This window comes from Glycine max, chromosome 2 (assembly GCF_000004515.6).
Source record: "Glycine max cultivar Williams 82 chromosome 2, Glycine_max_v4.0, whole genome shotgun sequence".
Classification (NCBI taxonomy): domain Eukaryota; kingdom Viridiplantae; phylum Streptophyta; class Magnoliopsida; order Fabales; family Fabaceae; genus Glycine; species Glycine max.
This window is the reverse complement of record NC_016089.4, coordinates 11,723,979-11,737,309: the sequence shown is the minus strand read 5'-3', so window position 1 is coordinate 11,737,309 and position 13,331 is coordinate 11,723,979. Positions and strand designations below refer to the sequence as shown.

The following is a 13,331-nucleotide window of genomic DNA, read 5'->3' as shown; positions in this document are numbered from 1 at the left end:
TATACAACATCTCTTTACTCTATCTTATCACTTATTAATTTTAAATTTAAATCTTTTTTCTTTTAATTGCATATTTTGTTATACAATTTGTTTGTTGTACATGTATAATTTTTCAAAAAGAATTATACAGTACATTAAATACTTTTTAACTTTTTATGCATATTTAAGAAATTAGAAAGGAATGCCCGTCGCCATTTTGTCTATAGCAAACTAATTCACTAAATAAAACCCATGATCCTAACTTTTCTTTTTTTGAAGAGATTCAAACCTTTCTTATATCCCATATAATGCCTTTGAAAATCTAGTCTAAAGTATAAGACATGTGAGGGGAGCGAAAATCCAAAATTTAAATAAAATTAATTGACAATAAGACATTAAAAAAGTGCAAGTGGTGATTTTTTTTAACAATTTACACATTGTTTATTGGGAGGCGTTATTTTTTACGTATGAAATCATTATATTTTCTTTAAGTTTTTTTATAAAACTACATCAATTCCACCGTGCAAAGCACGGCCATAGAAAAAAGCAAGAGAGGGATCAAGTGCTGTAAAAATAAAAATAACAATTGCAGTCAACAGTAACCAAAAAGAGAGAAAAAAAAGGAAGTGACATATATTGCACAAAAAAAGCAAAACACGTGTAAGTGTGATTGATGGCTGGATAGTTTTTAGAATAATATAGATTATAAATAAATAAAAAATATTTCTTTAAAATGAATTAATCTATGCACATACTAAACTTTGATGCGGATCGGTTGGTCAAACATGGAGTTTACTTGGATTTGCCTTGTCATGTTTGGAATTCTTGTTCTCCTAAACTTAGTTCTTCTTTTCAAGCAATATTTTATTTGTTACACCTCAGTTCTTTTGTTGTCTTTTATTTTCCTTTACTCTTACAAAAATACTAAACTTTGATGCAATAAATTTAACTGTCAAACATAATCATATTTTTTTAACGTTATGAATTATAATTATAAAGTTTGGTGTTTGACATTGTTAAAATTATAATTCTTTATTAATCTCCACAATGATAATTTTTTTTTCTTTTTTCTTATTGTCAAAAAATTATGAGAATATAAATATGAATATAAAGTGTGACATTAAATAGAAATAAATAAGTTGAATGATAAATATATTTAATGTCTTAAAGTTTTAAGTTAAAGTATAATATCAAATTTACTTATATAATTTACCCGTGGCTTATTAACATAGATCTCTCCGATGATTTATCTCTCTTGAATTCTTAACAAGTGGTTCTCCAACCCAAAGAACATCTCTCTCACTTCTGATTTTGGATATCTCCCTCCTCCCAAAAGATATCTGGCCCATGCTCTTGACTCCCCTTCACATATATATCCTCACCTTGAGAACACTCCTTTACATGTGTTTAAGTGTAGTCCTGATCTCCTTTAGATTGATGGTGTCTTTTTCATATGTTAGGGTGGTCATTAAGTGCTCATAGGAATTAGGCAAAGAATACAACAAAATTATTGTCTTATCCTTGTCATCAATTTCACATCAAGCCACAATAAATCATTGATAATCTGATTGAAGAAATTGGCATAACTTATGCTTTATAAACACAATCATATAATCGTTTCAGTGCCTTTAGAAAATTAAACCTTGTGTTTGCCATAGATCCTTAATCCTTTTCTGCCACAATCCAAAATTCTCAATTCCATTGAACTTTCCCACTTTGAATTTTGAATTAGGGTTAAGTGTCATCTAACATAAGTTGTTGACAATAACAACCAAATTTAAAGAAATTTAATAATTAATCACGCACACACATAAAAGACAATTATTTAATGAGGTTCAATCATGTGTCTATGTGTTCTTGGAACAGAGTGGATGGGTTTATATTATTAATGAAAAATAAGGCTACATCAAGTATTTATAAACTACAATACTAAAATAATTACAATATCACCCTTGTATGATACTGCAATGTAGTCCTCTCACTCCCAACCCACCTAATCTATAACCCAATAAACAGATGATCCAAGCCTACTCTATCCTCATTGAATATGAGTCTACACAACATAAAACATACACTAAGTTTTAGAAGTTATTAGGGTCGGTCTAATGATAGAGGATTTAGATAATTTATATGAAACCTTAAGTTTTATGGGAAAAAAAAAAAAAGCAAACACAATTCTTCTCTTGTTTGATTTTTTTTAAAAAAAAAAAGAAGAAGAAAGAAAGAAAAAACCTAGAACTCATGTCTTTATTTTTTTATAATTTATATATTATTAGGAATATAATATATATATATTTAGTTTTTATAAACAAAATTAATTTGATTTCCTTTCAGTTTTTTACTCATGTTCTTTATTTTTCATTTTACTTCCTTTCTTAAATCACCCAAACCTTATTTATACCATCAAGCATGTGAATTAATTACCATGAAATTATTCTAGTTTAATTAATGATCTTAGATTTAAATTTTTAGTACACAATTACATCAAGATATTTGGATAATTTAAAGTGATCATATTCGATTCATATATGATTATCTCCGATAAAAAAAATTCATGATGTAAAAAAAAAAATAAACCATACCTTATTTTTTTAAAAAAAAAAAAAATCTTATGTTTACGCATTATTCATCCACTTTTCACGAGTATACCTTTTTGAAAAACAAAAAGTAGCCATACTTGGGAAAGTCTCTGAATTGTTATCTTAGTGGTCGTGGACATGTAATTGAAAATGGGAAAGCATGCTTTCCAACAGTAAAAAGAATAAACTCAGCCACCAACATAATAGAAGCAGGGGCCACAACCATTGCCATCATGCTGCATCTTTTGATTACTTTAGGCTGTTAATATTATTACTTTTTAATTATTAATACTAGCCAGTAACATTCAACCATTGTATTCTTATTGTATACTTCTAATAATATCCTGTGATATATTGGCTGAAAGGCATACTCAATATGTCAATACAGTAAAAATAAATTTTGGTAGATAGCGAAATTCGTTTCGAAAAATATGAGGGGTTGAAAAATTGATATTAAAAGATAAAAATTTTAAATTTAATTCATAAATATATAAAAATATGATAAATTAGTCTGATAAATAATTTAATAATAAATTAATTCTTAAGTTTTGTAATTTAATGTTAAATTAATTCTAAAAAAATATAATCAAATTGGTATTTGAACATTATAACTTAATAATGAAATGGTTTCACAAATTGAACTGAATTATTTTATTGCACTTTTTGTACATTTAGAAACTAAATTGTATTTTTCATATAAGTATTAATTTACCACTTCATTACACTTTTGGAAATAAATTTAACTATTTATCCAAAGAAATTTTTAGATACTTTTAAAATATAATATATCTATAAAAAAAATAAGATATTTATCATATATTGTTTTATTATTCTATAAATACATTTCTCACTTCCTCTTCCATTATATCACTTATTAATATTTCTTATTTTAATTTCAGTTTCCATGTTTCAACTGAGCTAAGACATATTTAATAATATGAAAACAAATTTCCTATTCATAGAAAACAATAATTTTAAAAAGTAAAAAGTGTCTCCTTTTTGTTTAGTTGAGTTTTTTGTTTTTTGTTTTAAATAAAGTAAGCAGACAATTTTAATTCTTAAAAAAATTCGAGTACTTACAATTAGTCTAAAAACAACATTCTTCATCATACTAGATTTAAAAAATAGGATCAAATCCTTAATCACATATACTTACGGCACAAAGTTATTTTTTAACTGTATCACACTATGTTAATAAAATAATTAATTTATATTTACATGTTATTACTTAAAATTTTAAAATTCATAACAAATTAGTTTCTTGTATACATACCTTTCCTTCCTTCATTGAAGGTTGGTGTAGCATGCGTGTATGACCAAATTTAAAAACGTGTTTCATTAAATGGCTCCATATAAGCATGTTGTTGAAGCATTCCTCATGAAGTGACATTAATATTAATATTTTGGGAATGTATTGTATGTGGTGTGAATGTTACTAGCTACTAGTCGGCAACCCCTGGAGAAAGAGTACTTTGTACGTGGAGCATCTTTGTAGCATTTTAACCACAAACATGTGTGGTGTGCATTTAAATTAGCTATGTTGGATGATCTACCACAACTAGGAATCCAGGATATGTTGGAACTATACAAATATTCAATAAAAGGTTTCCAATGTGAGAGATGTTAATTAATGAATTAAAGAGATTTTTTTATTAAAATATATAAAATTATGTTACTTATGAATTTTATTTATTTATGTTTTTCTATAATTTTTACATTATTTTTTAATTACTTAACCAATATTCTAAGAGAACGAGAACTTGTTAGCAAGACATTCTCTGTAAATATCTCTAAAATGGTTTAATATGTGATTTTTTTCAAAAAAAAATATTAATTAAAATAAGCAATAAATTACTTCTCTTCATGAAAGGACTATTTCTCAACTTAAGTTTTTTTTAGAAAAAAATTATTATATAAAATAATTTTACAATATCATTCAATTGTAACTCATTATTTATAGTAATTTTGTTGACTTTTACCAAATTTTCTTAAAAATCAAACAAGTAATTATTTGTAATCAAATGATAATATAAATTATCATTAAACTCTTTCTTTAGAACATAATTTCTTACTTACTTTTAGGTTATGGTTGGAAAAGTTAACTATCTGGAAGCTAAAAAGCTAATTGATAGTTAAAAAATTAACTTATTAAATTAAGTATTCAATAAAATTAGTTATTGAAGTAGTTGAAAAATATAAAATAATAGAAAAATAATAAAATTATAATTTATTTAAAAAAGTAATAAGAAAAATGAATAAATACATTGAAAATAAAAGTGAAAAAAATATAAAAGATTAAAAACTAGTGTTTTAAAATTTTTTTATTTTAAGTAACGTTTCAAAAAAATATTAAAAACTACAAAAAAAAAACTTGTTAATCCAATAGTCAAACAAGATTTTTCAACTACTAAAAAAATAAAAAAATTAAATGAAATATTTTATTAAACATAACCTTATTAATTAAAAAATAGAAAATAAATTTTAAGTTGTAAGTATAAATATTTTATTATCATATTAATTATTAATTTATGAATTAAAAAACAACTATTAATTATTGTCCTAAATCAGCAATTCTCGTTAGACAAAAGAAGAAATACTTTGTTGTAAATGTCTCGATTTTAAGAAATAATTAATATACATAATTTTTTTAGAATTAGAATAGAGTATTCGTGTTTACTAACTTGCTTTATTATCTTTTGTTTATCATACGTATCTTTCAAAGGAAAAAATCATGTTTAAGTTGGATGAACATAATGTGAAATAGTTAATAAATAATCTTATTTTTTAAGCACGTGATAAGATATTCAAAATAAAGTTTATGTGAATAAAAAAAATTTGTGAAAAGAAATTAATTTTTTAAATAAATATTCATATCTTAAGGATTAATTCTTCAGCTAAAAAATATCCTAAATTTACCCATAACTCTTGTACAAGCCAAACTCATTGAATGCATTGATATTTCAGCGAGTTGGATAATAACACTATGAGTTGAGTAAAACATTATTAATACCGCTGCATACTAAATAGTTAAACTTGATACCATTCAAAAACTATAAATATAAATTGATTTCTTAATTACATTTTAAAGTTTAATTTGACTGAAAAAAATATTCATTTAAAAACTATAAATATAAATTGACTTAATTATGTAATTAATTTCTTAATTATATTTTAAGATTTAATTTAGTCTTTTAATTATTAAAATGCTCGATTTAGTCCTTCAATTATTTAAAATGAAACAATTATACTATTTCCCTCAAATTTGTTACTAATTTGACAAAAATTAATACTTTTTGCATTAATTTTGAACACAACTAATACAAAAACATTGTATTTTTTAAATTAAGCAACGGATGTAAGAGGATATTTCAAGTTTTATTCAAATTAAGCCTTTTACATCTGTTGTCAAATAATTAATTTAAAAAATATCATGTTTTAAATCAGTTGTGTTGACTACCGATACAAATAGTACCAATTTTTATTAAATAATTAACAAATTTAACTGAAAAAAATATAATTATTTAATTTTAAACAATTAAATTCAGCCTTTTAATAATTAAACAACTAACTGTACAATTAAGCGATATAATTTTCATCATTCAGAAACTAACATAAATGACTTTTAACCAATTAGTTTCAAATGTAAGAGAGCCACCAAACAAAATTTGTTAAAAGGGCAATTTTCTACTTTGGTAATAAGTGCCTTGAGAAGCGAGATTCATCCCTTTACGGTGAGAAAAATCATAATCATGATCAACCATAGTATGCTGTTTAAATTTTTACTACTACTAAAACTAATTTTAACTTTCACTCAAAGTTTTATTCATCACAAAACAACTCAAATTCGAAGACACATTTTGTTTCAACTTTCAAATATAATATTCAACACTAGTCTTTGGTATGTTTCTGTAAATAGAACCAAATCAAATGTACTAGAATGGAATTGCATTTCTGTCTCAAAAGCTACAAAAGACCTCAACATGCTTTTGGTTTTATAGTAGAGGAAGAAATCATGTTGACTCACGCTCTATCTGCTTCAACGTTACCACTATTTTGAGCACACACAAAAAAGAGAAAAAAAATCACTTCTTTCTCTCTCTTACTGTTCACTCTGCTGTGTGCCAATACCAAAATCACTCAAAACTCACAAGTTGCCACTAATCTGTCAGGTTATTTCAAGATACCATTTTTTCTGGTGTTTGGTTCCCGAGAAACTGTTTAGAATATAGAATCAAGGAACAGTAGAAGGCCACCAAATCATTTCAATTTTTTTCTTCAATCTGTGTCAGCACCCTTGTTTTGCATTCTTCTTCTAGCGGTTTGTCTCCTTTTTCTTCTTCAGAAAAATGAGTCCTTTCATCTGCTTCTTTTTTCATGGCCTTTATTCTGCTTCAGCACAGTTTGAGCTACCAACATTTTAACTTTGTCCATTGGGGGTTTGAATGTTGTGAGAGTTGGAACATGGAAGATATCTAATCATGCAATCTGGGTTTGATTTGATTTGTTTTGTTTTGTTTACCCTTTTGAATTTTTTGTTTCTTGTTGTTTGGTTTACCTCAGTGTCAATGTCCCTGTCAAAAAAAGGTTGAGATTTTTGGATGCTATTTTTGGCTAGTAGCAGGTCAGGGAAATTGAATTTTCTGTTCATGAAACAAAGTGGGATCTGATTTTCTTTTTCTTTTGCTTTTTCCTTCTTTTGGTGAAAATTTTGCTTTCACAAGTTTGTGGGAATTTGTTATATTTTCACATGGTTGTCATGCCTGTTTGTTTTATTTTGTTTTCCTAGTGTTCATTAGTACATGTACTTTATTTATCTACAGCTATATTTATGTCTTGTGCAGTATGTATATTATGTACATGTATATGCCTGAATTTGGTATAACTTTTGATTTTGGCTAGGGAGTAATGTTTTTCTTTTGGATTGTGGTAGGCTGCTTCATTATTTCACACATCTGTGACTTCAATTGGGATTGTACTAATGGAATCTTGGAGTTATGTCCCCGAAGAGAAAGGCTATTTGTTTTCTGATGAAATGGATTTTTCACTTGATGCTTTCATGAGAAGTAGAAAAGCATTGGTTGAATGGGACAACAAATCCAACTTTGTTGAGAAAGATGGATTTAATTCAGACAGAGAGGTAGTTAGAAGCATGGAATTTGTGGATTTGGGATTCCCTGACTTGTTGCAAAAGTCTTTTCATGGAAGCCAGCCTCTAGAGACATCTAGCTATGAACTAGATAGTAATAATTCTAGTAAAAGAGGGAATTCCTCCCCACATGTCATTGCCTTGGATTCTTCTATGGGGGAAGAGGAATCCGATTCAAAGCATTTGAGTTCTCTAGTTGAATCCAAGACTCATGATTCTTCACTGATTGATCTGAAGCTAGGGAGATTAGCAGATTGTAAAGGTGCAAGTAGTGATAAAGTTGCAAAAGAAGGGTTCACTTTAACATCTATACATCCGACCACACTTTGGAAGAGAGCTCGCACTTCCAGCTTGCCTGCACAGGCTCCTGTATGTCAAGTTTATGGTTGTAACATGGATCTTAGCTCCTCAAAAGATTACCACAAAAGGCATAAAGTTTGTGATGCTCACTCCAAAACAGCTAAAGTTATTGTAAATGGAATTGAACAGAGGTTTTGTCAGCAGTGCAGCAGGTATTTTTGGTTTATTTGATAGATATATTACTTCTCAATTTTCATACAATCAGGTGGTCAACTCACAACATTTATGTAAGCTCCTTATATTTTGTTTAGTTGGTGAGGTACTCCAATCCTGTTGGTTAGAAACAAATAAAAGTTGAGCAAATTATTTGCTATAAAAAAAAATCAATTAAAAATATCAGGGTTTGTTTGGTTTAAAGAAATATCTTTTTCATCTCTGGTGTTATTTCTTTTTGCTGTTACTTACAAAAGTGTTACTTTGTTTGTTTTAAAAAATTGTCTATGAAATGAAATGTTGTTATTGAAAACATAAACAAGGTAAAGAGCAAGAAACAAGATGAAAACAAACAAGGTATTTTTTTTTTATAATTATTAGTAAAAAAAGAAAATAAAAACAGAACCTTTTTCTTAAATCAAAGACTCGCAGTGCTTCTCTTATTTTTACTGTCATATGGTTCTTCTAGTGGATCCTATTAATACAATAATTTAAGAGTTTTCTTTGCCTACAACAAATGTAGTTTAAATGGATGTGACAAATGACAATACATTATTGATCAAATTCCAATCAATCAATTTATATAAGCACAGATTGACTGTTGTAGTTCAGGTGAAATATCTTCTTGATTTTGATTTTAATGTTTGTGAATTGAACCTGATTGTTACTTATGGATTGAATTACACCATTTGTTTTGTTTTTAAATTAGGTTTCATTTGCTAGCTGAGTTCGATGATGGTAAGCGCAGTTGTCGCAGGCGTCTAGCAGGACACAATGAACGCCGAAGGAAACCCCAATTTGATTACGTGACTGGTAAACAGCACAAGATTCTTCAGTCATATCAAGGTATGAAAAATCCATTCTGTTATTACCTTCATTTGCATTAGCTATGACAGAATTATCATTTAATGTTTCAACTTTTAAAACTTCTATTTAATGTCCAACTGCAATTTTGGATATTGGTAATTTCTTGATGTGTGTCTTGTCATTTAGAAGCTCTAGTGGATGCATTTCATGTTCAGTTCGTTAAGTACTTTTCATATTTCAAAATTTTGTGTTTAACTTCTTTAGCAGAAATACAATTTAAATGAATTATCTGGTATACAATAGAATGAGGATAAAAGGATAAATGAAGTTGTTGGATATTAGGTAGTGATAGTTTTGATAATAGAAAAAAGAGAAATTGTTCAAGAAAGTTGAGACATTCATAATGTTTAGACACTAATTCTAGTATGAAGAGTTGTTGGGTAATCAACGCTCCCACAAATAAAATTACTCACCTCCACAAAGGATCGTGAAAACATAACAAAGATTACACCGTAAGAAAAATAATAACACACAAGAATTTAACGTGGTTTGACACCTCTTGCCTATGTCCACTAAACCATCTCAAAAATATTTTCACTATCTCAAAAATGATTACAAGATTGTAACCCACCCCAAATAATATATCATTCTACAAACTCGAGTACCTCACTCAATGGTTACAAGAAACATTCTCACACAAAGACACTTTTCTCTTAACAAAGTGACTTTGTTTCACAATCTCTCTTCTCACACACTCTCTTCATGTGTTGTGTTTCTTCACTAATTTTTTCCTCTATTTATAGTGAAGATTGTCACCAACTATAATAAATAAGCTCTCTTGGAAGTCGAAACAAAAACAACTTCTAATGCATCCATTCAACTAAGGTTCATCTAGCAAAATGTAATTTTTCATTTTGCATTTAAGCCACCTAAACCTTAGTGATAAAAATCAAATTCCCAATATACATGCACCTTATCTTTTGGCTTGAAACTCTACAAGAGTTACAGGTTTTCATAGAGGTGTATGTTGGAAAAAGAGTCAGGGAAGGTTATGGCACTCGATAAGAAAGAATCGGAAGGCAAATGCATCCTGAAAATCTGTGTTATTAGGATTTTTGTAGTTGATATTTGATAATTGATCACACATAGTTCAATGTAACCATGGCAAAATGATATTGACATGAAGCTTTCAATACAATAAGACGACACCTAGAATTATATTTCAAAATTGACATCATGATGTTCATAATGATTTCTTTATGATATCATGTTTTTCATACTTGGAATACCTGCTTGGTAAGCAAGCATGACTTAACCATGGTGAGAAAAATCAAAAACAATTAAAATCATACCCATTGCTTAAATTTGAGCAGCATACTGCAAATCAAATTTGATAGGATCTATGCACTATGACATAAATTTGAGTTTTTAGCAAGTTTTAAAATTGCAGTTACAGTCACAGTTGAATTATGATTGCCAAAACTGTGAGCAAATGTTGCTGATGTGGCTTCATTTTGTATCATTTCTATGTCAAGAGACATTCATCACTATATTACTTAGGATTTTGTGTGAAGGTGGGATCTATCTGCAATTATAACTGTATTGGAGGACTTTGAATGGAAGTTTTTTTTCTTTTTTTTTTAATTAACCTCTAAGAATTTTGAAGACTGGTGTACAATTTTTACTTTGATAGCTGATGCAGCACCACATGGCATTGATAGGTATATTTTTTATTTTCCCTTTTGCTTATATATTTCTTTTTTACTCTATGCACTCTTCTATGTGATTATATTCCTGAGTCTATGATATACAGGTTGTATAGCAGAAATCTCTTTACTCAATAGTCAATCCTCATCCTCAAGGGACAAAATATAAATAAGTTTTGGCATTTTCTATTAGTTGCCTCTAGACATATACTATAGATATCATGCTTTTTTTGGTCACTATAAGAGCAGATATGTCTAGAATTTTGTCTGATAGTGTATAACTAAATAATGTTTGTTTGATTCTATTATAATATTTATTCTTCAAATGTTCTGTTCTATCAAATATCTATCATGGGAATGAAGTCATTTAAAGAGGAAAGCTAATATGTCTTCTTTTAACAATAAGATGCCCATACCATAGGATATTTGGGTCAACTCAAGCTGAGGTGGCTATGCTAGCTGCACTGAAAGCTTCTTTTATGTTCCCCTTTCAATGACTTTTTGACTACACCGGAGGAGTTTTCAAAAGATAATGATACAACTCCTGCTATAAAATAAAATTAAAACCATTATATCTTGAAAAGACACCATGAATTTTTTAAACATTCCAGACAAAAGAAACACTTACAGGTTCTTTAAATTATGTTATCTCTCTATCTCCTTATATCATGGTCCTGGGGAATGATGTGAACCATTTAACAAATGTTGGCATGCATTTATTAGAATTTTTTATTCAGTTATGCACAAAGTTCAAGCAAAGCATACCAGTATAGAAGCATGCTTTTCTTTATCATTGTTGGACTTGTACATTTTGCGATTATACAGTTATTTTAAATAATTTTCAATTCATAAATTGAAAAAGATTCACTGTTGGAATCTTCTTACAAGGATGATGTGTACTCCATAATCACTGAGAAATGTAAAATGTATCCTAAGTGTACACTATGCATACTTAAACATGACACTAAGTATGCGACTGCTGTAATGAAGTTATACAAGATCCAACTCTAATTTCAGCTGTCATCCACAAGTGCTCAAGAAAATTTTCCTTGTTTTTTTGTTTTCTTTGTTGGAAAAAAGGATTGTTTGGTTATTGCTGTCATAATCTTACTTTTTCTAACAAACCTTCCCAATAGGAAGGGTATCTGCAGTTACACTAAGAGTCTGAGAACTTCTATTACATTGGTTGTGTTAGCAGGTACTAAGTATCTGGGGTCTTCATTACAGAATAAACCCCAGTTTCCCTTTCAAGACATATTTCAAAGCAGCATCCTTTTCCCCGGAAAGCATGCTCAATTCTCTCAGAGTGGACGTGTCAAACTGGAAGAGGACTCGATTTACGGTTCCCAACTTGCTGCACCGGTCACACTTGATCAGGAATCATCAAGCTGTGCTCTCTCTCTTCTGTCAGATCAGTCACAGTATCCGTCATGCCACGCAGCAGGCAATCCATTAGCCAGTCCCCAAGTCTTTAGTGGCATCCGCATACCCGACAGAGACAGCCGAGTTTCCAAAAAGCCTTTGAGGATAAGCCCTGCAGATAAACTTGCACCAAATGAGTCCTTTCCATGTGATACAATCTCCAAGGAAGTTATCAAGAATAGATCCGCCGCAACATTTTCCAGTGTTGGTCATGCTCTTGAAGTCCATAATGGAGATGATATCTGCCAACCATCAGAGTTGTTCAGCATTAAACACAGTCTTTCCTCGGAACATGCAGCCACGGTTGATTTGTTCCAATTGTCTTCACATCTTCAGAGGGTGGAGCAGCAAAGAAATTCTGTTTTGGTGAAGTGGGAAAATGAGGACTACTGTTTCCCAACTGTGTGAAAGGTTGCACATTGTTTAAGCCTCAAAGTGCCATTAACATGCCCATTTTCGTTGATACCTATGTTTGCGATGCTATAATAGTGGCCTAGTGGGACTGTTCTTCGTGAATTGATTCATTTGTGGTGTAGTATGGGAATATTGATGGGTTGGGGGGTGAAGAATATCTTATTAACTAACCATGGTAGTGTTGAGGAGAAAAAGGAAAGTCAAGAAAATCCAACTGTATAGCACAGATACCACTTGAGCATTTGGGTTGAGTTGTATTAGCAATAGTTATTTATTGGCTTCGGACTGTTGTTATTGACAGTGACACTCATGTTCATGTCTTTGAAGTGAACATGTCTTTCGTGTAGTTTAGGTGACATTCAGCTGTGTCTATGGACAACAATAGTAATGTCTATGCACACATTTCATTTTGTCACATAACCTCTTTTTATTATTATTGAAACTTATTTCGAGTGTCAACCAATGATAAGGGAGCAAAACGTGTGCATGTGCACATGTGAATTATTCTCCCCAAAACAATAAATCGTGATTTTATAAATGGTTAATATTGGCTTTATCTAATATTGATATTAATTATTCATTTATGGATGACATGATTAAAATTAATTGTTTTATGAATCAATGAGGTTTAATTGAATTGGTTGAACATGAGTGGTATCTATCTTTAATTCCAATAGATAAAAAAATAATTGTTTTATGATATCAGTTTTCTCATGATTTGTTTCTTATAGGATACAGAATCAATTTACACTGGCTATCATTTTT

The 13,331-nt window shown here is 29.2% G+C and overlaps 1 protein-coding gene across 3 annotated transcripts; it reads left to right on the top strand.

The window, feature by feature from the left end:
* The first annotated feature begins 6,502 nt into the window (after positions 1–6,502).
* Positions 6,503–12,981, top strand: LOC100820149 (squamosa promoter-binding-like protein 6). Of its 3 annotated transcripts, none has more exons than XM_003520080.5 (4): positions 6,503–6,727; positions 7,489–8,216; positions 8,927–9,063; positions 11,929–12,981. In XM_003520080.5, exons 2-4 carry the CDS (start codon positions 7,537–7,539, stop codon positions 12,558–12,560), a joined length of 1,449 nt encoding a protein of 482 aa, XP_003520128.1. In that variant the 5' UTR covers positions 6,503–6,727; positions 7,489–7,536; the 3' UTR covers positions 12,561–12,981. The 3 variants fall into 3 exon arrangements, with proteins under 3 accessions (XP_003520128.1, XP_025981133.1, XP_025981134.1); XM_026125348.2 differs by having other exon boundaries at positions 6,542–6,876; XM_026125349.2 differs by lacking the exon at positions 6,503–6,727 and adding an exon at positions 6,890–7,047.
* The last annotated feature ends 350 nt before the right edge of the window (positions 12,982–13,331 follow it).